The following is a 27,570-nucleotide window of genomic DNA, read 5'->3' on the forward strand; positions in this document are numbered from 1 at the left end:
TTAAGAACGAGGTTCTGCTGGGCAGATTCTGCAGGGAGCTTCCAAGGAGGCGGAGAGGACCTGGCAGGGGGAAGACAGATGGGTGAGTGGGCGGGGCTGGGGGCGTGGTGCTCAGGGCCTGGTTGGGAGCCCCAGCCCCCTCTCGGTGACATGTTGGAGACAGATAAAGCTGCCTCCCTTGCAATGAGGCCTGGAGTGGGAGGGGCACGGAAAGCTCTCAGGGTGATTTGAGAAGGGACCAGAAGCTGGTCTGGCAAGGCCCGAACGTGGGCAAAGGCTTGGCATCCAGGGCAGGGCTGGGGGGTGGGGAGGGGGGCAGGGACGCAGCAATCTGGCTAGCTGGCCCCAACTAACCCAAGTGCCTCCCTTACATTTTGGGGAGTTCGGGCAGCATTTTGGGGTCATCGCTCAGCAGTGTTTGCATGGAGGCATTCTGGATGTTTTCCTGTTTCCCTGGAGTCTGAGTTCAGCCAGGAGCACAAGAGAGCCCCAGGCAGCTGCTGGCCTGCCCTCTCCCATCTGAGTGTTTTGCTGGGAGCGTCCCCATCCTCAGTGTCTCTGGGCCACTCCCGGCTGCCCCGGGCTCCCATGTTGTGAGGTGCCCCCCTGGGGCCTCACCCCTCTCCTGTCAGCCCCTGCACAGGCTCACAGTGGCCCATGCCCTCGTGCTGCAGGGACAGTTGTGGGCTTGGAGCCCAGAGAAGAGAACCAGGCCTGACTGGCTGGCCAGAAGGCAAGGCAATCTCCCGAATTAGTCTGCTGCTTTAGCCTTTGGCAGGTGCCCCCCGCCGCCGCCAGCACCCCGGCGGCTTCTAAACGCACCCTGGACATTCAGGGGCACCAGGTGCTCAGGGGTGAGAGAAGGCAAGACTCAGGCGACAGGGTTTCAGAACTCATGATTTATTGACACTTAGTGACCCCTGGGAGGAGACCGAGTTTCTGGCCCCCTCATCCTGGCACTCGTCCCTACAGACAGGGGAAATGGCCATCCCGTCTCGGGACGAGACGCCTCTGGCGGAGAACACCTCTCCCAGGAGCCCTGATGAGATGTGCACAGATGAACCCTTGGCAAGGCTGGCATGGCGCATGAATGGCAAAGCTCGGCGCATTTGGCAAAGCTGCGGAGCCTCGGCGAAAAGCACAGGCCTCCTGGGGCTGCCTCCCTTGGGCGACAGGCAGAATCAAACCCAAACCAGCTTATCTTGCATAGGCCCAGCAAGTTTCCATTGAGCCCTTGTCAGGGTCAGGCCTAGGAACCGGCGGAGCTGTACCCCAGGCCCCAGGAATACTGCTGAGGTAGCCGGGCCACCTGCAAGGGGACACGGGAAGGGGTGAGGGCCGCATGCCGGCTGGGGAGGGTAGGGGGAGAGAGGGCTGCGGCCAAAGGCTGGCTCGGGACCTCGGAGAGCTTGTGCGTCTCCAGTGGGGCCTGCCCCTGTCACTGTTCCCCCTAAAGCACATCCCTTTCCTCGTCCTGGGTGCGAGGTCAGGGAAAGCCCAGCTGTACCCTGCCCCTCTCCATTCCCTTTTGCCTCACATATGCAGAGGGAGGGAGCCGAGCCTGTCTGCTTCTCCCACCCCTGCTGGCTTGCAGTCAGCTCTACCTGTAAAAGCAGGGCCTGCTCTGAGCTTTTGTGTTCCATGTAAGGCCCAACCCTAGCATCTGCAGCTCCATTCTTTCCCAGCCCACTTAACTGTAAGAATAGACGCTAATAATACTTCATCACCCCTCCCTGCTAGCAGCCAGGGAGGGCTCTCGTGGCACGGGCAGCAGCTCCCTGGGACGCACCAGGCTTGCCTCGGGTAGCCCCCGAACCTCCAGAATCACAGCTTTGGTGCAACCCTGTGCCCTAGAGAGGAGAAACTGAGGCCAGGGAGGCTCCATGACTTGCTCAGCTCATACAACAAGCTAGTGGCAAAGCGAGGATTTGAGAAGGGGATTGGGGCTTCCAGACCTGGGGCCCTCTTAGGACTGTGGCCTGGAGAGGAGGGGGGCCAGGGCTTTCAGAGGCCGAAGACACCCAGTGGCTCCCAGTCCAGACCCAGTCAAGAGGGAAGAGGCCTCTATGCCTAGGTGCTTGCACAGAGCCGGTGTCTGTGCAGGAGGAAGAAGGGCTCCCTCAGCCCCCAGGCAAAGATGAGCAGCACCAGACAGCAGAAGCCTCTGCCAGACGGGGGTGGTCACTGGGCAAGCCTGGAGAGATCTCCTGATGGAGCCTCGAGCCAGGGCGTGAATCAGACCACCACACGGTGAAAGCCACACTCCACGGGGGAAGCCCCACTCTTGGTGGCAATCACAGGATCCGACTGGCAAAGAAAGGAGGACAACAGAAGTCCACGCTTCCACCCTCTGCTAAGGTCATGCCGGGGAGCAGCCAGGCCGCTGGTGAAGGGCAGGCCCACATGCTGCCTCTGACCAGCCCTGCGCTGGGGAAGGGCCGAAGAGGGGGCTTCAGACCCCTAGAAAGCAGCGACGCCTTCAGATTAAGTGGGGCAATTCTAGGTCACTGTTGGCTCCCACCAAACCTCTGAATTGCAGTGACCATGTTTAAGATGCCTTCCATATCGAGCCTTGGGGCAGGGCATCGGCTGCATCATATGGGCTCCCTCATCCCTGTCGTGGGAGTGAGGAGTAAAGGCTAAGCCTGCGGGGGGCAGCTCCCACTGCCCCGCTGCCTGCCCTGAGCTGCCTCCCTCCCTTCCTGCTGCAGGGTCCGGGGGGGGGGGCGCCTAGGCTCCCCTGTGCACTGGGATCACGGTCCTCCCTGCACTCTCCTTGCTGGGGCCTAGCCACTGCGGGTGGATTCTGAGTACCCTCATAGGACCTCCCAGCCTGGGGGACCTGGTGCCAAGCTTCCTCCTGCTGCCCACCTCCCAGCGACATTCTCCAGAAGCCTCAGCTAAGCCACCCACTGCCGTTCCCAGACCTGTAGGCCTGGGTCCTCCCACCGGAGACCCCTCTCTCTGGGCCCTTGACCTCTGCCTGGACTCTTCACCCAGCCCTGCCACTTCCAACTGGACACCCATGCCATATTCGCCTCACTGGATGTGAGCAGCCCGAGTCACCCAAGTTTCGTGGCTCCCGAGCCTCATGTGCCCAGAGCATGCTAGGGAATGTAGAGCTCTCCCCCATGTGGTCAGAGCAAGATGGCAGAGGGTGCAGCCGTGGCAGGCGGGAGACAGGAGGAGGGGTTTTGGGGGCTGTGGGGCGGGTGGGCGGGATAGGCTCCAAACAGAGCCCAACGCCCTCAGGCTGCCCTCGGACTTGCTGGGGACTCTAAGCGTGTTTTCCAATGAAACCAATTTGATTGCTAACACAAGACATTCTAGGACATTCCAGTCAAACGAGGAGCCCACTTCATGGAGCTCAGTCCCTCAGCCTGGGCACCAGGCCAGAGACATGAGCAGCAAGGCCCAGGCGTGGAGGGAGGCTGGCGGGGCTGTGGTCGCCCTGATCTCCCGGAGCCCTGCCGTCTGGCCCAGGCCACACAGCACAGCCTATGTTCTTCAGGGCTGCTCTGCTGTCAGCAGCGAATGGAATCACAAGAGGTGGAAAGAACTCGTCTGGGAAGAATTCTAGCCAAAATCATGCCACTATAACAAAATAAATCCTGCTTCTGTAAAAACGGAAACATGCCTGTTAGAATCCGTCCAGGCCCGGTGGTTCTAACCCTACCTAAAGCTGTTTAAGGCACTTGAATGGCTTATTAACACCACCTGGAAAAGTTTTTGTTTCAATCCTGATTTAGGGGAAAAAAAAATTCAGTAATACTGCAAAAGAAGTTTCTTCTAAAAAAAAAAATCAATACTTAAGTTTTCTAAGAATAAAATAAAAGCTAAGCTCTGCTTAAGTTATATGACACAACAGGTCAACTTGGCACTGACAAAACAAAGACAAAAACCTGAAATACTGCTTCTGAGTTAGACTTCCCTGGGGAGAAAAAAAAGACCACAAACAAAAGACACACGTGTCATCATTCTGACCTTCCCCTCCCTGGGTGTGTGCGCGCTGGGAGGGGACCAGGGAGGCTGGGGGCCGCCGAGCACCCACCGCAGAACAGATCCCTGATGCTCCCTCCTTCCCAAAGGGGCTGTTTTCCCCACTCTGGGAAGCCGGCTTGGCAGGCCAGGACCAGCCAGGGGCATCTATACAGATGAGTCCTCCCAGCCGTGGCCAGTGAGGAGCCAATGAGAAACCTGGGCCGGACACCCAGGACACACCTGGAGATGTCCATGGCCCCTGGGTCTGTCCAGGGTCTCATATGCAGTGCCCTGTTGCCCCAGGCGTGTGCCCAGCGTCTTTGGTCCGACTGCGGCCCGCGCCTGTGGCCTCTGGTCCTGCCCCCTACCCAGCGGGGCCTGGAGAAAAGCTAATCCACTTCCCAGGTCATCTCTTTGGTGAGGTCTCCTCCCTAGGCCTCCTTTGGAGATCCGGGCCATCCCACTGCCTGCACGAGCAGGGCATAAATACCACCCCCCCCCCCCTCGTGCAGTTCTGCAGCCACCAGGATGGACTGATGCAAGCAGCACAGGGGACTCGGGGCCCTGGGAAAACACTGTGACGGGGACACCTGCCCGCCCACCGCCACCGCCTCCGCCGGTCAGGTCCTAAGGCATCCGAGGGGGAGGGGCCTGAGGTGGGGGCAGGGGGCCTGCACCTCCTAGCTTCTCTGTGGAGTGTTGGTCTCTGGCTCTGAGAGGCCAGAGGGCACATGCCCTGCCCCCTGGGCCCCGCCCTTCAGTAGGTCTTGGGGGTCCCTGAGGAAGACCACCATGACCGTGATGTTGTCGTGGGAGCCCCGCTCCCGGGCTGCAGCCACCAGCTCCTCGGCCACCTGCAGCCCGCTGCCCTGCTGCCTGACCAGGTGGCTCTGGACAAGGCCAGCGACCTCCTGGTGGGGGACGACGTCGAAGAAGCCATCACAGGCCAGCAGCAGGTAGTCCTCGGAGCCCGTCAGCTTCCGAGAGGCCGAGTCCGCCTCCCCTGACACGTAGGGCTTCTGGAACACGTCCCCTGCGCGAGGGAGAGAAGGGCCTCACGTCAGAGGGCCGGGCTGCCTGTTGCCGAGGGCCACCTGCCGGGCCCAGGCCTCACCACGGCCACCCCCCTCTGGCACCCGTGCTCACTGGTGAAATTTGGTAATTTCACACAGTGCTAAGGGCTATGAAGAAAATAAAGAGAGGGCGATGTGGCTGACTTATTCTGGTGTCCCAGAGGGCCGAGTTAGGGCCCAGTCAGGCCAGAGGTCAGCTCGACAAACAGCCTCTTCACTGCCAGTGGAGCCTGGCCCGGAGTCGGAGACGGGGGAGAGCTGAGGCGGAGGACCTCACTTTTCCTTCCTTGTGCTCAGGTCTGCAGGTTCCCTTCCCCTCAGGACCCTCTCTGTGGGACCCCACATCCAATCCACTAGCCAGTCCTGCTGGCTTTACTTTCAAAGTGCGACTGGAACCCACCGCCCCCTCCTCACACCCTGCCCAGGCCCGCGGGTCCCCCGCCTTCCACTCCTGCCCTCCGAGGGCGCACCAGCCCACGCCGCTTCCTGACATGGACCTGCCCAGGGTGTTCCCCTCTGTGGAAGGAGCCTCTGCTTGGAGAGCTCCGCCACCGCCACCTCCCCACCTTAGTGTGTCCAGAGGCCCTACGGTGGCGGCAGCAGCAGGGAGAAGGTGCCACATTGTGGGGTTCAGCAGGAACAGAGTGGTGTCTAGGTACCTGGAAGGAGAGGTGTGGCTGCCGAGCCCCAGCCTGAGGCCCAGCGGCAGCAGGATGCTGACAAAATAGGATTGTGGAAGAATAGGGGTCTTTTTTTTTTTTTTTTTTTAAGATGGAGAAAAGAATCAGCATGAATGGGGGGAGGATAATCGATAATCTTCATTTATGGACTATTTGAAAATGACCTTCCAGCACAGATAGTAGCTATCCAAGGGTCTCCTAGTAGGTTTTTTCTGGGGAACTGTTTTAACGAGGAGATAATCGCATACAACTTAAACTGGGATTATTCGTGAGAGATGGAAGTCTCTGAGGTGGTTGCACGTGGGCTATCTAAATTCACCAGAGGTCCTTCACAGACTGATTACACGGCCCCACAGGTGCTTCATCAGCACTGGACACTGCTGTCCCCAACAGTTGGGTGACCCTCGGGCCGCAGACAAGAGGCCTTGGTCCCCCGCCCCTTGCCTCCTTACCGATGGCTCTGGACACGGCCAGGGTCCCGTTGACTCTCCAGCAGTCCATGTGAGACACGAAGCCGCCCAGTGCCTCGATGCGTTCCTTCTCGTCCTGTGGGGGACAGCCAGAGTGGGGGCCGGGGCAGGGTGCCTGGCAAGGCTGCGCGAGCGCAGATGCATTGGTTTCCGACACTGAGCTGTGACCACAGCCCGGGAATGACACCCAGAGGAGGCATCAGGAGAACAGCGAGAAACCATGAAGAACCTGCACGTCCTCCTCTGAATGCAGGCAGGGCCACCTCAGCTGCACTGCAGACACAGCCAGACCAGCTGTGGCCACTGACCCCCCGCTGCCTCACCTTTCACTCTGGGATACTGTCCCCTCCTCGCAAGCCGCTGGGGTGAGAGCAAGCCTGTGCTGTGTGTGGCCACCTGGCAGGCCTGGATGAAACCTCAACAAGGCCTTGTCCTTTCTCAAAGGCCCCCTGCTCCCCCTCCTCCCAAGAAGTGAAAGCAGCACCGCCATGTTGGGCCCCAGGGTACCAGCTTTCTCAGCTGGGAACTTCCCATGCCCCCACAGGACACTGTCCGCTGGATAGGCCAGTCCCCTCTCTCTGGGACCATGGATGTGGGCCCTTCCACCCGGAGACGCTCTGTGCACATACAGACCCGCTGCAGGGCGGGAGGGAGGGGGCACACCCATACCAAAGGCTGGGCCACCCACACGGTTCCCTGCAGAGGCGGCGGCAGTGGGACTTGGAAGGTTTGCAGGAGCCCTGACCTGTTGGCACGGCTCCCTCTGGACCTGAGAGGCCACCGTGGTGTTGAGCAGTGCCAGAAAAAGACAAAAAGGATCATGAACGTGGGCAGGGAAGGAGGAGGAAGGAATTCGCAGGTGGAGGGGAGAGAGAGACTCAGAAGGGTCTGGGGAGAGGCAGGTAGATACGCAGGCTGGCTGTGCTCTTTGCCACGGTGCCACGTGGCAGGGCTCCGGGAAAGGCTGCCCGGAAAGTCCCTGCTGGGCCGCAGAGGTGGCGCGGGACAGCAAGCTTGCGGGGACACGGGCGGGCAGGAACCTAGAGGCTCGCATCTAGTCCTGACTTAGACCGCATTTCAGCCGACTGCCCGTCCTGGGGCAGGACGGTCCACCAGGGAGCAGATGCCAAATGGCCCAGTGCTGCAGTGGCGGTGGAGGGACCCGGGACAGCTGCCATTTCTCAGCTGTGTGCTCTGGGCAAGTTACTTGACCTGAGCCTCAGTCCTCTCCTCTGTACTCCCGGGAGAGCTTACGTAGGAGGTGAGGCCAAGGAATGCTGTCCCTCCCCGCTGTTGTGGTGATCACTGCCTGACACTCCCTGCAGTGCTTTCCAAATCTAGAAACCAAGAAAGGACAGCTCCATTCAGTTACACAAAAACCAAAGTGTCTACAAGGCAAAAGCCCATAAACATAGACAAAGCGGCGGGCTATTTGCAAATCGCCCTGCAGACAAGGAGCTGACCTACAAATTGATAAGGACAATAGCAGGAGACCAATGAGCCAAGGACAAGAAGGAAGGGCTCTCCAGAAAGGCAATGTAAATGATCTTCAGTGGTTGAGAAGGTGCTCGGCCTCAAGTCCGTAATGGCTAACGCCCCAAGCTTTCGGAGACGCCCCGCCCTCAACCCCGGCCACTCGAGTCACAAGGGCCCTCCCTCTGGAGGAACACCAGGAGCTCCCTGGGAAGGTGGTCCAGGGCTCCTCTTACTTTGTTGCCCACCTGACCATCCGCTATCCTGCACGGTGCAGCGTGACAGGGGCTGGGGATGTCCCAGGCACAGAGGAAGGGGGCCCTTACCTGTCGCTCAGGTCTGTGAGGTTCCATCAGCTTCACCACCTGTCCCTGCTGCACCAGGATGACCTGGGAGTCCCCAAGCCAGGCGACGTGCAGGGTCTTTCCTGCGATGAGCGCACACACCCCCGTGGTGCCGCTCTGCAGCCGCTGCAGGGAAAGAGGGACGCCCGTCCAGGCTGACCGACTCCTGGAACAGTGCTCAGCCAGGTAAAAGCTATGTCCATCACTGTGGTGAGGGTTACACAGCTGTAGACAAATGTCAAAACCTATCCAACTGCACACTTTATGTGTTATTGAACCAACTGTACATTGTACGCGTGTAATACATGCAATCTGTTATGGGTCAATTATGTCAATAAAGCTACCTTAAACTAATAATAACCTAATTTGAACACCTGCTTCAGGGAACCATTACTTTGGGAGGTGGCCCGGGGGCTGAGGCATGTCAGTTTTTCATCGGGCTCCCACGTGACAGTTCTGGATGCTATACGGTTTTCCGTTAAGATGCAAGGTCTGGCTTTGCTGATTTCCGCTGGGGTCTGTGCTCAGAGTGTCTGATGACGCTGTACCCCCTTCCGAGTCTCCCGATGAGCCATGTCAACTGGGGCAGATCCGTTAAGCCCTCTGGGCCTCAGTTTCCCGATGTCTAAAATGGACACAATTTTAGTAGCTACCTGCCAGGGCTGCTGGGAGGGCCCCATGGAAGTTCTACAGGTAAGGTTCAGTGGGTGGGAAGTTCACAGAGGAGGGGTTGGATGTGTTCTTCCAGAAACAAGTGCCCGATCCCTACATGGCTACGATTCCGGAGGAGAGAACACGCCCAGCGGGCACCAGCAGCCTGCCAAGACCCTGCCCAGGTGAGCAAGGGGAGAGGGGGCCGTGTATTAATCATGGGTTTTTTGATCTTTTCTTAAAAAAATATTTTTGGAAGATTTTTAAAATTTTTAAGTAATCTCTACACACAACATGGGGCTCAAACTCACAACCCTGAGATCAAGAGTCCCATGCGCTTCCGTCAGAGCCAGTTGGGCGCCCCTATTTTCGGATGCTCTGACAAATTGGGGTACTTGCTAATCATGGAGCGAATGCCCCTTCCAGCACGGCTGGTCCCTAAAGATAGCATATGTCTCCCCCGGGCGCACAAACTTCTTGCACGAGCCAGCTGGTCTGAACCCGTGTCCTCAGCCGCGTCCTGTGTCTCCTGCCAGGCTCTTTCCCCTGGCCTGGATGGCTGGGGGCAGCCCGGGTAGCCCAGAGCCCAACCAGGTCATTCAAACCATCCAATCCTCCACTTGCCCTGATGTGCCTGCCCTGCCTCACCCTGCCTCGCCCAGGCCTTGGTGTGAGGCCACCTGAAGGCTTCGCCATGCGGTGCTCCCTTCCTCTGCCTCCGGACCAACCCTGGGGCCTCCTCTTGGGCACTGGAAGTAATCAAACTCCTCTTTCAAGGTGGCCTCTGTGCCTGTCATCTTGCCATACCTGAGCAAAACAGAATCCTGGGCGCATTTTACAACAGCTGCCTTCCCTGGGAAACCTGCACCCCCACCAGAGTGGGGCAGGTCTATGCTACTGCGGGGCCAGGGAAGCTTCATGTTGCCTTTATTCAAATGAAAAAAAGCCAGCCTCCCTGTACTAAGAATGCAGTCACATGATGGCCAGTAGAGTTTAGTGGGGACCTTCTGACACCACCAAGTGCTCTGATTTCTCTCCCTCGGCCAGGGCCAGCCTCTCTGATGTGAACGGCTGTTGGCCCACACACTGCATGCAAGGCCCATTTACCGGTTCTCACCTCTCGCTTGGCTTTCCAGAGAAACATCTCATCGGTGCGCCGGAAGGCTTCTCTGAGGGCTCCGGCGGGGTCTGTGGGCAGCTCAGGCCGGCGGGCAACGTTGCTGTGCACGTGCACGGCGGCGTACCGTGCGGCATCCACCCCTCCGTGACCATCAAACACAGCGAAGTAGGCTCGGTCCACGGGGTCCTGGTGGGGAGTGCAGCGGGAGTCACACCGACCTCGCCCTGACCCACGCTGTCACCTAGCCAGAGGCTCTCGTCTGGGGCTGGAGCCCAGGCGCGGACTGGGGTGGGTCTGGGAGAATCGGCATGGCCTTGGACATCAGGTAGGTCATCCTGACTCAAGCACTTAGGAGCAGCAAGACTTGGAAAAGGAAAGGACAAGCCTCCAGAGCCTCGGTTCACCTTCTGTTACGAGTTGCTGGAGTATAAAATGAGGGAAGATGTACCAGGAGGCTCCTGGTGCCTGAGACAAAGCAGGGCTCAGCAACCGTGAGTCTGGGGCGAACATGACTCCTGGGGCCTCCCCTTCTAACAGGCTCAGGCAGAGCATTCCCTTTCCTCAGTCCCTTAGCTGGGAAAGCAAAGTGACCCAGAAGTGCTTGGTCAATGAATCGGTCCTCTGAGCCTCCCTGTGACATGCTTGGCCTTGCCCCCTTCAGAGCACAACGACAGGCATCACTCCTGCCTCGGCTCTGGCTGGCCGCTCTGCTCGGAAGCCCAGGTGGCCCCCACCCACCCCCTACACAAGGCCTCCGTGGCTGTTCTGACTGGGGTCTGGGAGGAGGAGCACTGCAGGTGGAGCACTCACGGACAGGCCGAAGAGCTGGTTGAAGGTGGGAAGGCACACGTGCCGGTCCTCCATCTTGCGGCGGGTATTCCGGATGGCATGCATGGAGACCAGCCATTGCCGCTGAGGAAGCTGGGCGGTCAAGGGCACCTGCTTCTGCCACTGGCTGCATACTTCCCAGAGCCGGTTAAAGAAACTCCACGCCAGGCCCTTGGCATCCAGCACTGATGCGCATGACAGAGGACTGTTAGGGAAGCAGCTGGGCTCCACTTGACCTGCCTGCCTCCCTTCCCCGGGGCCCCTGCAGCTCTCCAACAGTGCCCCCCACAAGCCTGCACAGGCCCCACCAACCCATCAGCCCCGGGGGCATTCCGAGCCCCCCAGCCCAGTTAAACTATGCGTGACAGCCTGTGTCATGGACACCCAGCGATGTCTGCTTGGGCAATATGCACAGGAAGGAGCCTCCCGTCCCACAGTGAGCAACTCCACTCATGGCAGCCCACCCCAAGGAAACAGCCAGAAACGCAAAGATAATTTCAGGACAAAGTATAAAATCATTTATAATTGCACATTAATTAGAAGCAATAGGTATCCAGTGACAGAGTAAATTATGGTCTATTTTTTTGATGAAGAATTAAGCTGCTATTAAACATGATTTTCACAACTAAACACGCAACCGCCACACTGCCCAGCAACTGCACCCCTGGGCATTTATCCCAGAGAAATTAGGATGGCATGCGCACAAAACCCTGCGTGCCCCAGGGTTCACAGCAGCTTCACCTGTAATAGGCAAAAACTGGAAATGGTCCAGTTTTTCAACCTGTGAGCAGGTAAACTTCGGTACATCATGCCACCGACTACTACTCACGGAAGGAAGGAGGGAAGGAAGGAGCAAGTGAGCTCCTGGCGCGTTACAGAAACTCAGATGAATCTCCCCAGAGTGATGTGGAGTGAAAAAGCCTATCCCCAAAAGTTATGTACTCTATGATTCCACTTCTAGGCATTCTTGAAACGACAGAATTACAGAAATAGAGAAGATTAACGGTTGTCAGGGTTAGGGACAGGAGCATGGGGCATCAGGGTGACCACAAAGGATAACATGAGGGATCCTTGTAGGATGAAACTGTTCTGTATTTTGACTATGTCAAGATCCTGGTCGTGATAATTTACTATAGTTTTTTAAGACATTACCGTTGGGGGAACTGGGTAAAGGATACATAGAATCCCTCTGTGTTATTTCTTTCAACAGCACGAGAGCCTACAGTTATCTCAAAGTTTAATGGAAAAAAATTAAAGGGTAAAACAAAAATGGACTTCTAAAGAGTGCATGAGCATGTAAAATGCTATGTCATAATATTAACGAAAAAAACATTAAGGAAAAAATGTCACAAAAAAAGGAGAACAGAAAATCCCACACACAGTTTGATCATGAGGACCTGAAAAGGCCTTCAACTGCTTGGACCAGAAATTTGAAGGCAGGAAAACCATACAATCAAAATGTCAGCAGTGGGTGTCTGCAGGCGTGGCTCTACAGGTGATGTTTTTTCTTAAGAACACTTTTTTGGTATTTTCTCAATTTTCCATGACAAGTGTTAGCCCCAGGTGATGGTTTCAAAATATGTCCATTATTCTTTGATGCCTGATTGGGAGCCCAGTTCCCTCCCCTTGAGCATGGGCCTTAGGGACCCGCTCCTAATAAACAGAATCGTCTGGAAGTGACCATGAACTGCTTCCTAAGAGGCACTGTGGCTCCCACCAGGCACACTCTCTCTCCCTCCCTGTCTGTCTCTGTCTGTCTCTCTCCGTCTCCTGGTGAGTCACTGGCCCCGAGGGAAGCAGCTGCCACGGTGTGAGGACACCCAAGCAGCCCCGTGGAGGGTCCACACGGGGAGGGACTGAGGCCGCCTGCTAACAGCCAAGTGACCGAACCCCTTGGAAATGGAAACTCCGCCCCACTGGCCACAGGCTCAGGACCACGATCCCATGAGAGACCCTGGGCCAGAACCACCAGCTCAGCAGCTGTGGGTCAAATTCCAGACCCACAGAAACTATGGGATAATAAATGTTTGTTTTAAGCCACTAAATTTCAGGAGGAATTTGTTATGCGACAACAGGTAACAGCCCCCCCTACAACACACACACACACACACACACACACACACACCAAAATCCTACCCACACTGCCTTCTAAAGAAAAGCTTAACAAGGAACTAACAACGGACAGGTCCCAAAGAATCCTCAGGTGGTGTGCCTCAGAGGCTCAGGTCATTTCCACACACAAAACCCTCCTGGGACTCTTGCTGGCCAGGGTGCATGAAGCTGGCACAGGTGAGTCAGGGCCCGTCTCCTCGGAGGGGTGTTCAAGGGCAGACTCTGAGGAGAGTCGCAGGTCACACTTGAAGGACTCGGGGTGGGGGGAGGTGTTGGAGAAGGAAGAGCTCCTGCCCAAAGGTGAAGGCCGCAGAAGAAAAAGAGAAGGGCAGAGGCCAGGGAAGGCAGAGAGGATCTGTGAGGACGAGAGGTCATGGAAGACATGTTGAGGGAATCCAAACGTGAAGGCGGGGTGTGTGTGTGTGTCTAGAACTGGCCACCGCCAGCACACCCAGGACACAGGTGCCATTCAGGTGTTTGGCAAGAAGTGGGAGACCAGGCGGGCTGGCCTGAGGGGCTGTGGGTAGAGGAAGGCTCAGCTCCGGAAAGACAGGTCCACATGAGCTTGGCCCAGTGCATCCCCTGCCAACAAGTCGTTCTGCTGGACCGCACAGCACTGCCTCCCTAGCCTCCCCTCCGCTGTAGACAGCTGTGTTCAGAAGACCATCTGGGCCGCTGAGCTCCTTCCCTCTCCCTCTGGGCTCTGCTTTTTTATTTTATTTTATTGTATTTATTTATTTGTCAGACAGAGAGAGAGCACAAGCAGGGGGGACGACTGGCAGAGGGAGAAGCAGGCTCCCCGCAGAGAAAGGAGCCTGATTCGGGGCTCGATCCCAGGACCCCAGGATCACAACCTGAGCTGAAGGCAGATGCTTAACCAACTGAGCTACCCAGGAGCCCTGGGCTCTGCTTTTATTAGGCCTAGACACCCAGGGAGGCACAGGGCGCCGAGTACTCTCTTGCCTTAGGTTGTGCTACCATTTCCGTCAACACGTTTGAACTTGAATTTTGGCTTGAGCAAAGGCAATTACCACTGACAATGATAAGCAACGGATAAGCCAACGGGAGAATTGTCCGCTCACTGACTCCTGATGCCGCCGGCAGGAGACGCCTGCTTTCCAGGCTGAGGGCCTCATCCTGGCGCCCACAGGACCAGCCCACTGGAGAGGGGCCGGCTGGTGTTTCCACATGATCCAGCCACAGAGAGGTCTTAGTTATATCTCTGTCCTTGAGCAGTGGTGCTTGTGTCACCTGCCGGGAAGCGAATTTTGCAAGAAGGGCTTCGAGATGATAGACTTAACTATGTTCTGCTTCAGTGACAGGGACGGCTGATCAAGGCTGCGAGCCCAGGCCTGTACGGAGGGCGGCGGCAGGCGGTGGTTTCCTCCCCCGTTCCCTGGCCTGCAGGAGCCCCCAGGGGCAGGGCTCTGCGGGTGTCAGCCACCGCCCGGGGCCTTCCCGCCAGCAGGTGGCGCTGGTTTCCCGCCGGGACTCGGGGGCGGCGCGCTCCCTTTGTGGGGCTCTACGGACAATGGCTGCCTGTCACTGTGGGCCACTGTCTCCCGCACCTCCCAGGCAGGAATGCGAGGCTGTGCTGGGATGGAATGTGGGCAGGGAGCCACGGAAAAGGCCGGGGACACGGACAAGAACTCAGCATGTGCTGAAGCGAAGGGCCGCGTGGGTTTGTCTTCTTTCTCTGCCCCGCCCCCCCCTTCCTTGCTTTGCCCTCACGGCTCGCTCTCGGGCTAAGCTTAAAGGAACATAGATAACAAATATGGGACAAGATGGAAGTAATCATATGCAAAATATAAAGAGACCAAATCAATAAATTATATAGTAGTCCCCCCGGATCCACAATTTCGCATTCCGTGGTTTCGGGTACAGGCGGTCAACTGTGGTCTGGAAACGGGGTCATCCCGTTTGTTTTGCCAGAAGGTCCACAGTAGCCCAAAGCTACACTGTCATGCCTGCGTCACTCACCTCACTTCATCTTATCACGCAGGCATTTTACCATCACACACCATCACCAGAAAAAGGGGGAATACTGTACACTAGGATACCGAGAGAGAGAGAGAGAGGAGGACCACCTTCATATCACTTTTATTACAGTACATCGTTATAACTGTTCTATTTTAGTATCAGTCATTGCTAATCTCTTACTGTGCTTAGTTTATAAATTAAAGTTTATTACAGGTATGCGTGTATAGGGAAAAAATGCAGTATATATAGGGTTTGGTACGATCTGCAGTTTCAGGCATGCCCTGGGGGTCTTAAAATGTAGCCGCCTTGGATGAGGGGGGCCTACTGTATTAGGAAAGTAAAAGAAAGATATGCAAAGTAAGAGCCCTGGCTTTTTATGAAGAGGTTCACTGCCCATTTCTGGGTTCCCCTGGCTGTGCCGGGTGGCTCAGGGTGCGCCCTGCTAACCAGTATCTCAGAAGGAGGCCGACCCACAGGCCCCTTCGGCCCCTCCCCAAGCTAGCTCTCAGACGCCGTGGAGCCTCCATCTGACGGGGTCCCGAGTTGGACCAGCCCAGGCAACAGGCCCAAGTGCTGGCATTTTCTACCAGCTGGACCCTGAAGCCGCCCCCAGGAGCCGCGCACACGTCACCCTCCTGACTCCCACACCACCCTGAGGCAGTGTCAGCTGAGGCAGAAGAGCAAGTGGGCGACCGAGGTGCCACCTCAGCTTCCTCCCATGTAGAACGGGAAAAGCATTATTCATCTCCTGGGTGGTTCGGAAGCTCAGGGAGACGGCGGCTGCGCTCCCCCTGCCGACCTGATGCTGGAGCGGGCGCTCTCTCTGCATCCTGACCCCACCGCACCGTCAGGAGCATGCATGGCCGCTGCCCTTCCGTGGCCCTCAGCCACGTGCTGCCCACGACTGCCCTTCCACCAGCAAACCGGGAAAGGCACCACCCCCTCACCCCCACCCCTGCCAGGTGCCTCGTCTGGCGGGTGAGTCTGTCGCCTGCTAAGCCTCCGGGCCAGAGAGGGAAGAGAACTCACAGGTCACAGGGGCCTTCTCTTCCTTGTCGTCATCTTCCTCTTCCTCCTCCTCCTGCCCGGGCAACTTCCTGAACTCAGAAAGGTCCGTCTGTAGCAGCCGGGAAACTGCCTCGTGGGCCAGAGATGCAGCAAGTGTTGGCGGGGCGCTCCTGGGGACAGGAACAAGGAGTGAAGTGGGGCTGGCACCTCAGCAGAAGCTAATATCCCAGTGCCTCCCCGAATGCTCCAGATGGAGACCCCCTTTCTCCTCAGGAATGCCCTCCCAGAGGAAGCGATGACTGCTTGTGCCACAGCGTGTGGCGGCAAGCAGATCGGCCTCTGGGGCCTTGGGGAGCTGGATGGGACAGGTCCTGAGCTACACCGAACGTGGGTGGGGGCTGGTGGCGGGGAGAAGAGGTGTCTGCTGGCCCCTGTGGCCGGGCCGCACACACTGCCCAATGTCCAGCCTGATGACAGCTCCTGGCCACCAATACCAGGTGGGGCCCTCTAGAGCGTCAGGAGTCTTATGGGTTGAATTGTGTCCCTCAAAATTCGTATGTTGAAGTTCTAGCAGCCAGTGCCTCACAATGTGACCTGATTTAGAAACAGATGCAATTAGTTGCAGTGAGGTTGTATAGGAGGAGGGTGGGTCCCTAATCCAGGAACACCGGTGTCCTTATAAAAAGGGGACATTCAGGGGATGCCTGGGTGGCTCAGTCAGCTAAGCGCCTGCCTTCGGCTCAGGCCATGATCGCGGGGTCCTGGGATCGAGCCCTGCATCGGGCTCCCTGCTCAGTGGGGAGTCTGCTTCTCCCTCTGCCCCTCCCCTACTTGGGCACGCTTTTGACAAATAAATAAATAAATAAATAAATAAATAAATAAATAAATAAAGTCTCTCTTTTTTTTTAAAGGGGGACATTCAGACACAGATGCACACAGGGGGAACTGTATGTGAAGATGAAGGCAGAAGCTGGGGTGATGAGCCAGAAATCACCAGAAGGAACCAGCCCTACTGACACCCTGATCTTGGACTTCCAGCCTCCAAAACTCTGAGACAACACATTTTTGTGTTTAAGCTGCTTGGCCTGCAGTCCTTCCCACACCACATCCATGGAAAGCCCTCCCTGGCTCCCCGGCGCATAAGGGGTCCATTCCTCTGCTGCCCCTGTACCTCTCAATGCATCCAGACCCCAGAATCTGCCTCCCCACCAGCGGGAACCCTTCATAGGCCAGACAATGTGTCTGTCCTCAAGGGCTGGGGGCCCACGCCCAGGGTAGCCAGTGATTCTCCACTGGGCAGACACACCTGGCTTTTCCCTGAGGACAAGGACCTCCCAACAGCCAGGCAAATGGGTCACTTCCCTTTGGGGGCTGGGCATCCACGGTGTGTCTATAGATGGTCTCAGGAATTTACAGGGATGAATCTGATTTTTTAAAATGAGAGGGTGACTCAGGGGAGAGGCCTCTGGAACTGCCTTTGAAAAACAACCAGCCAAGACATGAGAAATGAGTTCCCCTGCCATTTGGGGATTTCCTGCTAACCACTTGGGTTTTCCTTTTTCACAGCAGGGAGAAGGGGCACTGTTCTCTTTGCTCCTGGGGAGGTGGTGCCATGGATTCCTGCAGGCCTGCAAAGGTCACTGGGGCCAGGAAGCAGCTTCCGGCCTGGGGAACACAGACAATGCCTGGCCTCAGGCCATAGGCCTCGCTTCCTGGATGCGCCCTCCCTCCCCATCCAGGGCTCCCCCCCCCCACCCCCCATACACCCTCCAGGCACTCAGGCCCTGCAGCAGTCAGGGCTCCTAAAGACTCCAGAAGATGCTGCAGTGAACAGAAGGTGGGTGCAAGGCCCAGGTACCCAAGAAACACTCTAGTTTCACCTGCTCTGGGGTTTTCAAGTTTGTAGCGTAGCAGCCGAGATGAAAATGCAGAAGAATAATTATAGCATAAGGTGTGCTTTGCTCGGGGACCTGAGATGGGACACAGAACCGCTCACAACAAGGAGGAAGACAGGATGTAAATCACTGCACCCTTGAACTTGGTGATCTGACTTCCCAACAGTCTCATGGAAGACACCATTTACAACCTGAGAAAACACCGTGCGCCACTATGCTTGGGGCCCCGTGCGCCGCAGGGATGGGAAGCAGCCCGGGAGCTGCGAGGAACGTCTGTGGGGGTGCTCCTGACAGACCCAGAGTAGACAACATGTGATCACACGTGTGAACACCATGCTGCACGGGGAAGAAATACGCGAAAAGAACCAAAGGAACTAAAAACAAATCCATCAAGATGAATAGAAAATACATGACTTTAAAATATTATGTTTTAAAGGTGTTTTAAGATGGATGCGTTAGGAAGTTGATGGGGGCCATGGCCCTTGGCCTCTCCCTCATGGCTAATAGACTCAGGCCTGCTCCGCCATCCTGCTAATTAACGGGGCGCCTATTCAACGCCTGAGCCCAGGGCCTGCCATCAGGGCCTCACGGGGCAACCCCGTCACCTCAGGCAAGTCCTGCTTTTCTCCTACACGTAGCCTAGACACCTGCCCTCCAACATAATTGAAACCCGCTCAGCCCCAAGGCCCTGCACCCAGCAGACCCCTCTAGTCAGACCCCCGACTTCTCCAGCTCAGGGCCCTCCCTGGGCAGGAGGGCCGGTTACCTGCTCCTGCTTGGCCACCCTCCTCTTCCTCACCTGCTTCCATCTCCACTTCCATGGAGCAAAACCAGCCCCACCTTCTGGGATCCTGCCCCTCTGGGCAGGGCCCTCCTCTGTGCCCTCTCCTCCCCCCACCGGTGGACTGACTGCTCACCCTGGTGGCCCTCCCAGGCTTGGCCCTATAGCTTGCCCTCTTCTTTTTTTTTTTTTTTAATTGTTATTGCTATGATGCAGTTAAGTTTTTTTTTTTTTTTTAAGAGTTTTTTTATTTATTTGACAGAGCAAAAGAGCACAAGCAGGGGGAGCAGCAGCAGGAGAGGGAGAAGCAGGCTCCCCACTGAGCAGGGAGCCTGACACGGGGCTCGATCCCAGCACCCTGAGATCATGACCTGAGCCGAAGGCAGATGCCTAACCATCTGAGCCACCCAGGTGCCCAGCTTGCCCTCTTCTGACTCTGAGCCACCAGCCTTGGGCTCTCCTGCCTCCGTCCCCAGGTCACTTCCTCTCTCTCCCCGGGGACAGGTCATCTCCGACACAGCAGGCTCTGTGCTGGGTGTTTTCACTCTCCCCGGGCTCTGGGCTCGCGCGCAGGGGCAGACGGGCACCAATCCTCCCCGGCCTGCAATTCCTCCCACCGCCCCTAAAGCCCCCACAGGAGGCCCAGTGGCTGCTGGTGGGACAGACCCTGCGGCCCCGGGCCCTGAGGAAGGCAGAGCCCTGGGAGCCCTCCCCTCCCCCACATCCAGCAACTCTGACCTATTCTGTTCCACTGACTCGCCTTATGCCACCTGCCTCTAAAATACTTCCTCAATGCAGAACAAAACAGGCCAGTTAACACCCACTGCACATGCCACACCCTAAAGGGACATGGTCACTGGGCACGTCCGCCTGAGCTCTGTGGGGCCGTGGGGCTGTCAGGATGGACCAGGCCAGCTCACACCGACCTTCACGCTCAGTGACCCAGGCTCCCACACTGTACGGGGTGAATAAGAGTCATTAACTCGGGCGCCTGGGTGGCTCAGTTGGTTAAGCGACTGCCTTCGGCTCAGGTCATGATCCTGGAGTGCTGGGATCGAGTCCCACATCGGGCTCCCCGCTCAGCAGGGAGTCTGCTTCTCCCTCTGACCCTCTTCCCTCTCGTGCTATCTCTCATTCTCTCTCTCTCAAATAAATAAATAAAATCTTAAAAAAAAAAAAAAAGTCATTAACTCTGTTGGATCCTAGCAAGCAGGCCCTTAGGGGGTGTGTGCAGGGATCGAGCTGACCTGTCACAAAGGAAGCACGCTTGGGGACACTAAAATGCCAGGATGCTGAGGCTGGGGCCGTGGTCCGACTTTAGGGGTGACACGGTGACTAGGGACTGTGGGCCCGGCCCCTGGGGAGGGATGAGGTTCACGCAGACGCTGCATGGGCCGTTAGCCTTTAGTGTCTATTGCTTTCTCCCTTCAAATCTCACCTCTGTGCCTCAGCTGCCTGGCCTGGGAACAGGGGACAGCACCATCACCTCTTGGGTCATTTGACTAGGCTGGGCACATGGCCTGGCCCTGCCCCCACCCTGAGGCCTCTGCCTCCCAATTTGTGAAATGAGACAGAAACAGGATTGACTGCGCCTGTCATGGGTTGGACTGTGTCCCCCCAAAAGATATGTTGAAAAGTCCAAACCTGCTCAGAATGTGACCTTATGTGGAATTAGGGTCTTTGCAGGTGTAAGATGAGGTCATACTGGCCCTCAATCTCAAAGGACTAGTGTCCTTACAAGAAGAGAAGAGACCCAGACAGGGAGGGAATGCCACGTGAAGACACAGACGCACGGGGCAGACACCATGTGACAAGAAGGCCGGGCTGCAGGGATGCCTCTACAAGCCAAGGAACCCCAAGGACTGCTGGCAACACCGGCAGCTGAGAGAAAGGCCTGGAACCAATTCTCCACACCCTTTGAGAGAGCAGGACCCTGCTGACACCCTGATGTTTGACTTCCGGCCTCCAGAACTATGAGACAATCCGAGCTACTTTGTGACGGCAGCCCTGGGGAAGTGATGCGGCCCTGTCACGGGGATGTCATTAGGGAGCATAACCGGCACGGGGCAGGGTGTGTGGGGTGAGCGGGAGCTACGGTCAAGTTCAGCCGGTGGCACGTGCCAAGCCCCTTGCTCCCAGCCCGTGCTGTCCCCTCCTGGCAGGTCCGCCTCCTACCTGCTGCTCAGGAAGCCCATCGCCAGCTCGGCCAGCTCACCCTCCACCTCCTCCTGACTCAGCACTGTCCCCGGGACCTTCCATGGCACAGGGCTCTCTAGGCTCAGCGGCGCTGGGAAGTCGCAGAGGAAGGCGTCCAGGAAGCCTGGGATCTCCTCTGCCAACTGGCTGCTCTGCTGGGGGGCTCCAGATGCCATGCCCAGAGCATCCCGGGAGGTCTCTGCTGGGATTCCGGGTGGTCTTCACTCTGAGGAGAGACGTGAGGGTCAGAAAGCACATGGGGATCGGTGCCCTCACCCCACAATGCTGAGTGTGCGGTGCCTTGCTTTCTCTCCTTCACCTCGGAGCATCATGCAGCAGGTGCCACGCCAATCCCAGGGCCTCAAGGCAGAACGGCAGGGCCACTGGCCTCACATAGAGTTCAGGGGACCCAAGTAAGGGGAAGCAACAACCGTGGTCAGTGTCCTGACACAGCTTCAAGAGGGGGCACTCGGAAGCCCAAGAGAAGTGGCTTCAGGAGACAGAGCTGGAATCAGAGGCCACATGGATGCCCTGAAGGAGAAGTGACAGAGAAGGCAGGCATGTTCCCGGTAGGGGATGGCTGGCGTAGACAAAGGTGGGCAGGAGGGGGGGCACCAGGGCCAGGCCCCTGAGGCAGGAAAACACAGCAGGTAAAGGGGCTCAACCTGACCCTGGGACCTCAACAGCCAGAAGGTGAGGAAGTGATGGCATCACGTCTGTGAGCCTTGTGGGGAGAAGGGATGCCTATCAAGGGAAGAAAAAGAAGGGCCTGGATGGTGCCGGCGCTGGTCCTGGGATGTTTTGGATGTGGACAAGAGGGGGAATAGGAAGGGACCCCAGAGGCTGCAGGGCACCCCAGGGCGTGGGCAGGAGAGAAGCCAGGAAAGCTGGGGACACCTGTGATGTGTCCTCTCCAACAGGAAGAGTCCTGGGCCTCCTGAGTCCCGGCTGAAGGAGAGGCACCAGGGACAGCCCAAGCCACTGACCCCACTGCCCTGGGCACTGGCTCCTACCTCTCAGGCTCTTCCTCCCCCGTCCTCAGGAAGGCTAAGGGCTTACTAGCTGCCAGGCCCTGTGCATTGCCCATAACAACCCTGGGAACCAGGACGAGCCCCCATTTCACAGATGGGAACACTGAGGCTGGGAGAGGGGCAGCCCTTTGAGAGTGGAGGAAGGATTCTGGAGCCCATACTCATCACCATCCCACCCAGCTCTTCTCCCACAACAGCCTCACTCACACCTGGCTCCCGCCCCATCCTCCTCCCCAAGGTGGGCCTCCAGCTCCTCTCCCCCAGCTCAGGACCTCCACTCACCACCCGCCCACCCTCTTCCCTCACCCTGCCCCCCTGGGTTCATGGGCCAGCGGAGGCCTGTCTGTCAGACTCCTGCACGATCCGTCTGGACTCCCACCTCTCCTGTTCAGCCCTCCAGACCCAAATGGTCCCAGAGCATCTCTCTTCTAGCATACACCCTCCCCCATTCGCTCTCTAGGCCCCACTTCCTACCCCACACCCAGATGTGCCACCACTGGCCACCAACGCCGAGCACAGGCCCTTGTTTCGCCCATTCCCCTCCAGCTGGGAGCTGTTCTGTCTGAGCCTTCCCAGGGCTGGGGCACCCCCAGGGCCTCCATGACACCCAACTGGGAAGCTTGCTTTGGGAGCAGTAACAGCTTGACTCGAGGGTCCAATCCCAAGTTGCAGGCGGAGAATGTGGGGAGCAATTTCACGGCCCATCCCCTCCCTGAGGCCTTCCCGGTTGTGATGAGCGCAGGCAGGGAGAAGGCATGGGAGAGACTCTTCTGTAATTCCTCATGCCTGCAGACGTTACCGGAGGGCAGCAGTGGACAGGGGTTGGAAACTGGAGGCTGAAGGGCCCTGCCTCTGAGAGGAGGGGTGAGAGTCGGCCTAGCACCCACACCCATGGGCACGGCTGCCCTTTTCCAGAGCCACTAACTCAGCACAAGTCTGTGGCAGAATAAAGAAAAAAAAAAAACAAAACAAAAAACCACAAGAAGAGCATGGGGTGAAGGGGAAAGGGCAAGTTAAATGTCTAATCTGGGAAGGACTTGCAAGGACAAGGGGGGGGTAAATGCAAAACAAACCAACGAACCAACCCACAAGACCTCTTTCAGGGCCCTGTCAAAAGTTGACTTTTTAAAGCAGACACAGAAATAATACAGAAATTAGGGCACTCATGAGGGAAGGTTATGGGGACAGATTTAAAATCACTGCTATCCTCCATGCTTACTTATCAGTAGAAGTAAAGGCCTGCAGCCCCAGGTTACAAAAGGTGAACAGGTCAAAAGATAAAGAGGCTAAAATAAAGAAGCAGAAATTAGGACAAGAGCAGGTTGGACAACCGAATCATAACCACAAGGGTAAGGCTTGGTGAAATGGGGAGATCCGAAAAGGCTGGGAGCCTCCCCGGGGGTGGTAAGGATCACCTGGGGAGAAGGCAGGCTGCCCAAGAAGCAAGCCAGAGAAAAACAAGAAGAAGATGGCGTGAATTTCCCAGCAGGCTCCGACACCCGTCGGCAGAGAAAGAGGCCAAGCCACCTCCTCTGCTAGGGAATAGCTCTGGCCTGTTGCTTAGGGGAGAGAAATGTGAGTAATGCAGAGCTGCCCTCGAGCAACACCCGGCGCCCCTGGGGTCGGGAAATGCCGCCTGGCTCCCTGTGAGTCCTGAGCCCAGTCCGAGCCCAGAAATAATGCTCTACAGATGCTGAAATCTTCGGCGGTGCACGCGCTCCCGTGTTAAGTCTATGATCGGGACCTAAATGAGAGGAGGGCTGGCTCACCAACCTCCCCAGAGTGCACAGGAGGGCCCTGCTTGAGAAACCCTGGCCCCCAGCATAAAGCACAGAATGCAAGACGCTTCGCCTGCGTCCTCACTTGCTGGTGGCATCTGCTCGGCATTTTGGAATGCGGGTACCTCCTCGGGATGCTGTTTTCTGTGCCTGGGGCTCCCCCCATCCCCCCCGAGTCTGCCCCTTTCCCTGGGGGTCGGGCCCCTCCTCTCCGCATTGCTGCCTCGGTACTCTGCCCCGTGCCCACTGACCCGTGCCCAGGGTTGGGCACAGGCCCCGAGGGCAGCCTGTGACATGCCTGCTGAGTAGGGTTGGGGGAGGAGGGCACGAGGCGGGGGGAGGGAGGGAGAGGGCAGGCGGCGCGGGCGTGACAGTGCTTGTGTGCATGCCTGGCCTGCATCTGCCCGGGTGTGGGCTGCCTTATCCTCAGGGCCTGTGCCAGCCACCCTCCTTTGCTAGACAGGCGGGTGGCCCAGAGCCATCCTGCCGGCTGAGGACCAAACAGGCTGGTTTCTACATCAGCAGGCTGAGGCGAGAGGCAAGGAGAGGAACCAGGACATGGCTTTCCTTCTCTGGGGTCCAGCTGGGGAAAAAGACAAGAGTAAGTTCCTTCCAGGGCTCCTGGGTGGCTCAGTTGTTTAAGAGACTGCCTTTGGCTCCGGTCATGATTCTGGAGTCTCAGGATTGAGTCCCGCATCTGGCTCCCGGCTCAGCAGGGAGTCTGCTTCTCTCTCTGACCCTCCCTCCTCTCATGTGCTTTCTCTCTCTCTCAAATAAATAAATAAAATCTTTAAAAAAAAAAAAGGGTAAGTTCCTTCCTTGCCCTTCTTTTTTCCAACAAACTCTGAATCTGTGATATAGGCTATACAGAGAGGAGCAAAACAATCCCGCTCCCAGGAGCCCCGGGCCTACAGATAAAGGCAGGAAGCGCGCAGGAGGGAGGGATTCCCAAGGCAAAAGCAACCCCCCCCCCCCCCCCCGGCTCCCGACAGCCCCGGTGCCAGGAGGGGCAGGGGACCGTGCCGTGGTCCTGAGCTCTTGCCGGCCCAACGGGGGTGGACAGGGTCTCAGGGGTAGAAAGCAGGATAAGGTGGTGGGAGATGAGGCAGAGCTGGGTGCAGGGTGTCCAGCTAGATGCAGTGCTGAGGGGTGCTGGGGTGGGGAGGGGGACTTGTTGAGTCTGGGTGAATCATCAAGGACCGGGGGTGGGCAGGGGAGGAACACTGGGCTGCCAGCCCCCTTGTCACCGGCCTCCACCAGACTGGCCAAACGTGGCTCAGGGACCGGGGACTCCCGGCTCCCAGAATGCTGCCTCTCTGCACTGCTCATCAGCTGCCAGGCAATACCCTCCAGGGGCCCTCGGCTGCCAGCGTCCAAGGCACTCCTCCTGCTGCGTCTCTTTCCACCTCCCAGCAACCTGTTGTCATTACCCCCACGTGGGGGTCATGACAGGTGCAGGTGGCGGGGCGGGTACAGCAAAAGAACCAAGCAACTCGTTCAAAGTCCCTCGGTGGGGTTCACGCTGGGGAGTCACCCGCCAACCCCTCACTGGTCACCAGCCTGGGAATTCAGTCTCTCGTGGCCTCTTCTTTCATCTCTATGCCCATCACCCTGTTCCTGCTCCTCACCTCTGTGCTCCTGTGCCTTGCCTTGTGGTATTCCATTTTGCTCCCCCCGCCCCCCCCGATCCAAGTTCTGCTGAGCTGTCACACCTCTGGGGTCCAGCACACTGTCTTCCATGTGCTAGATCCCAAAGAAAAAATAGTTATTTTCCTCTAGTTTATCGGTTTTGACTCATAAGCTCAACTAACGCACATTTGTACAACTGCCTTTTTCTTGATTTTTTTAAAAAAGATTCATTTATTTATTTTAGAGAGAGCGCGTGCATGAGCGGGTGGAGGGGGAGAGGGAGAGAGTGAGAGAGAATCCTCAAGCAGTCTCCCCGCTGAGTGCAGAGCCCAACCCAGGGCTCAACCCCAGGACTGAGATCATGACCCGAGCCGAAATCCAGAGCTGGCCGCTTAACTGATTGAGCCACCCGAGCACCCCAACTGCCTTTTTCTAGGTGGTAGGGACAAAATATTTGTTCAGAGTCCTGCTCGACTTCAGAACCCAGGAGCACAGCAAAAAACAGCAATCCTTAAGAAAGGAAACTGCATCATCATTACAACAGTATTGCCTTCCTTCTTAAAAACTTCTCTGTAAATGGAGAACCTTATTTCTTTGTTCATAAGTAACCACTGCGAAGAATATGGCATCAATTTTCCAGAGCTTTTCCTACACACGTATCTTTTTTCTTTTAAAAAAAAATGTATGGCAAAATACACGTGACACGTAATTTATCGTTCTGCCCATTTTTCCATCTCCAGTTCGGTGGCATTAAGTACATTCACATTGCTGTGGTTCGGTGCAAGTCTACAGGCTTGACTTTCTCACTAGATGTTCCCTGAGTCAGGAAGCCCACCCCTGTCCTCTCAGGCATTAGCCCGGCCCTCTGTGCATATGGTGTCTGGCCAGTGTGATGGTGGAGGGAAGACGGGGGCTGCCTTCTGCCCCTGCCAGTGGGTGGTGTGGGCTGGGATAAGCAGCCTGACGCCTGGCACCTTCCAAGAGGAAGTCAAGATAGTCTGTGGAGAACAGTGATCGGAGGAGAAAGGTTTTAAAGACAGGGATGGCCGCAGGCAGTATCTCAAAGGAATTCTACAAATGAACTTGTATGGAGGTTTACAGCTTTCAAAGTGGTATTCAAAGTGGTATTTGTTTTGTTACCTCTTGCACAACTACTCCCAGAAGTACAGGCTGTCAGGCCACATTGCGGATGAAGAAACAGGCTCGGGGAGGGTAAGCTACCCGCCTAGGGTCACACAGGTAGGAAATGGCAAACCCGGACTCACATGAGGTCTTCTGATGCCTTTTGTCACTTCCAGTTTGGTTATAGGAGGAAAAGACTGAGATGTGACAATAGGGCCAGATATGGGCATAAAGGCCAGGAGTGAGGGGCGCCTCGTGGCGCAGTCAGTTGAGCAACTGACTCTTGGTTTCGGCTGGGGTCGTGATCTCGGGGTTGTGAGATCAGAGCTGGGGGGTCTATGCTCAGCGGGGAGTCTGCTGGGGTTTTTCTCTCTCTCTCTCTCTGAAATAAATAAATCTTAAAAAAAAAAAAAAAAAAGGCCAGAAGTGTGCTAGAGATGACCTCAGAGTACTGGCCTTACATTCTATCTCCCATGGTGGGAGTACAGCTAGGCCCACAGGACTTGCCCCAGGAAATACCATGAGGACATGTGTCACTCAGGCCATGTGTCCCGCTGGGTGGAAGGCTGTGGGGGAGGAGTCCATCACCATCAACTAGTCCTGGCTATGTGTTAGGCCCTGCATTAAAATCCCTACAATCAGGTGCCATTTCTCCCTCCCTGCAGCAAAGAGGTTAAGAGGCTCGCCTGAGGTCACACAGCTCCCAGCGGTGGAGTCCATCACCTCCCTGCCTGAGATTTCTATCTCACACACCTAGGGCTGAAAGTGCGGCAGCCCAAGCATTCGCTTTCACTAAAACACTCGCTTAATCACTTGGACGAGGGCCACGGATGGGGGCAGGCCATGGGGTAAGGGCACGTGGGCAGAGATGTGGACCGGCAAAGGTGCAGGGGCTGGTGGGATAGAGGTCGGAGCAGTGGGCCCGGCCCAGATGCTCCTAAGAACAGGGGCTCGGCCACGGGCAAATGGGGGCACGTCACCCCTCGGCATCCATTCTGCTTCACCGCCCTTGGTTCCCACCTGGCCTTTGGCTTGGCCACACCCCCGCCGGCCCCTGGCCCCCCAGGTCTGCACCCTTGCCTCCCTGGCCCTTCAATTCTCTGCCTCGGGCTCCTCAGATCTTCAATTGCTCCCCTCCGCTCTTCAGCCCCCCACTCGGCCCCTGAACCCCTTGGGTCTTCCCATTTCGGCCTCCCTGCCTCCCCAGCCCCCCTTTTCCACACCCTCCGGTTCCTCAGCGCCCCGTTTCTTCCTTATACGCCTCAGGTCCCCACCTGAGCCTCACTCCAGCGCGGTCAGCCCCCCGGTCCCATGCCCCGGGCTTCCTCACCCCCGGGACCCCCAGGGCCTCACCTGCTACTCCGCCACTCCGGGCCCCTCGAGCCGCTCCCGGCCGGCCCCGCCCACTTCCCGTCCCC

The 27,570-nt window shown here is 57.1% G+C and overlaps 1 protein-coding gene across 1 annotated transcript; it reads right to left on the bottom strand.

Annotated features, from left to right (window-relative positions):
• Window positions 1–884: 884 nt before the first annotated feature.
• PPM1F (protein phosphatase, Mg2+/Mn2+ dependent 1F) lies at window positions 885–27,570 on the bottom strand. Its single transcript, XM_025857289.2, has 8 exons — window positions 27,506–27,570; window positions 20,572–20,818; window positions 15,742–15,890; window positions 10,603–10,805; window positions 9,790–9,978; window positions 8,004–8,147; window positions 6,187–6,280; window positions 885–5,014 (listed from the first exon to the last, which is right to left on the bottom strand). Exons 2-8 carry the CDS (start codon window positions 20,766–20,768, stop codon window positions 4,662–4,664), a joined length of 1,329 nt encoding a protein of 442 aa, XP_025713074.1. The 5' UTR covers window positions 20,769–20,818; window positions 27,506–27,570; the 3' UTR covers window positions 885–4,661.

This window comes from Callorhinus ursinus, unplaced genomic scaffold (assembly GCF_003265705.2).
Source record: "Callorhinus ursinus isolate GAN/ISIS: 27379988/994484 unplaced genomic scaffold, GSC_fseal_2.0 scaffold110, whole genome shotgun sequence".
In the NCBI taxonomy this organism is placed as follows: domain Eukaryota; kingdom Metazoa; phylum Chordata; class Mammalia; order Carnivora; family Otariidae; genus Callorhinus; species Callorhinus ursinus.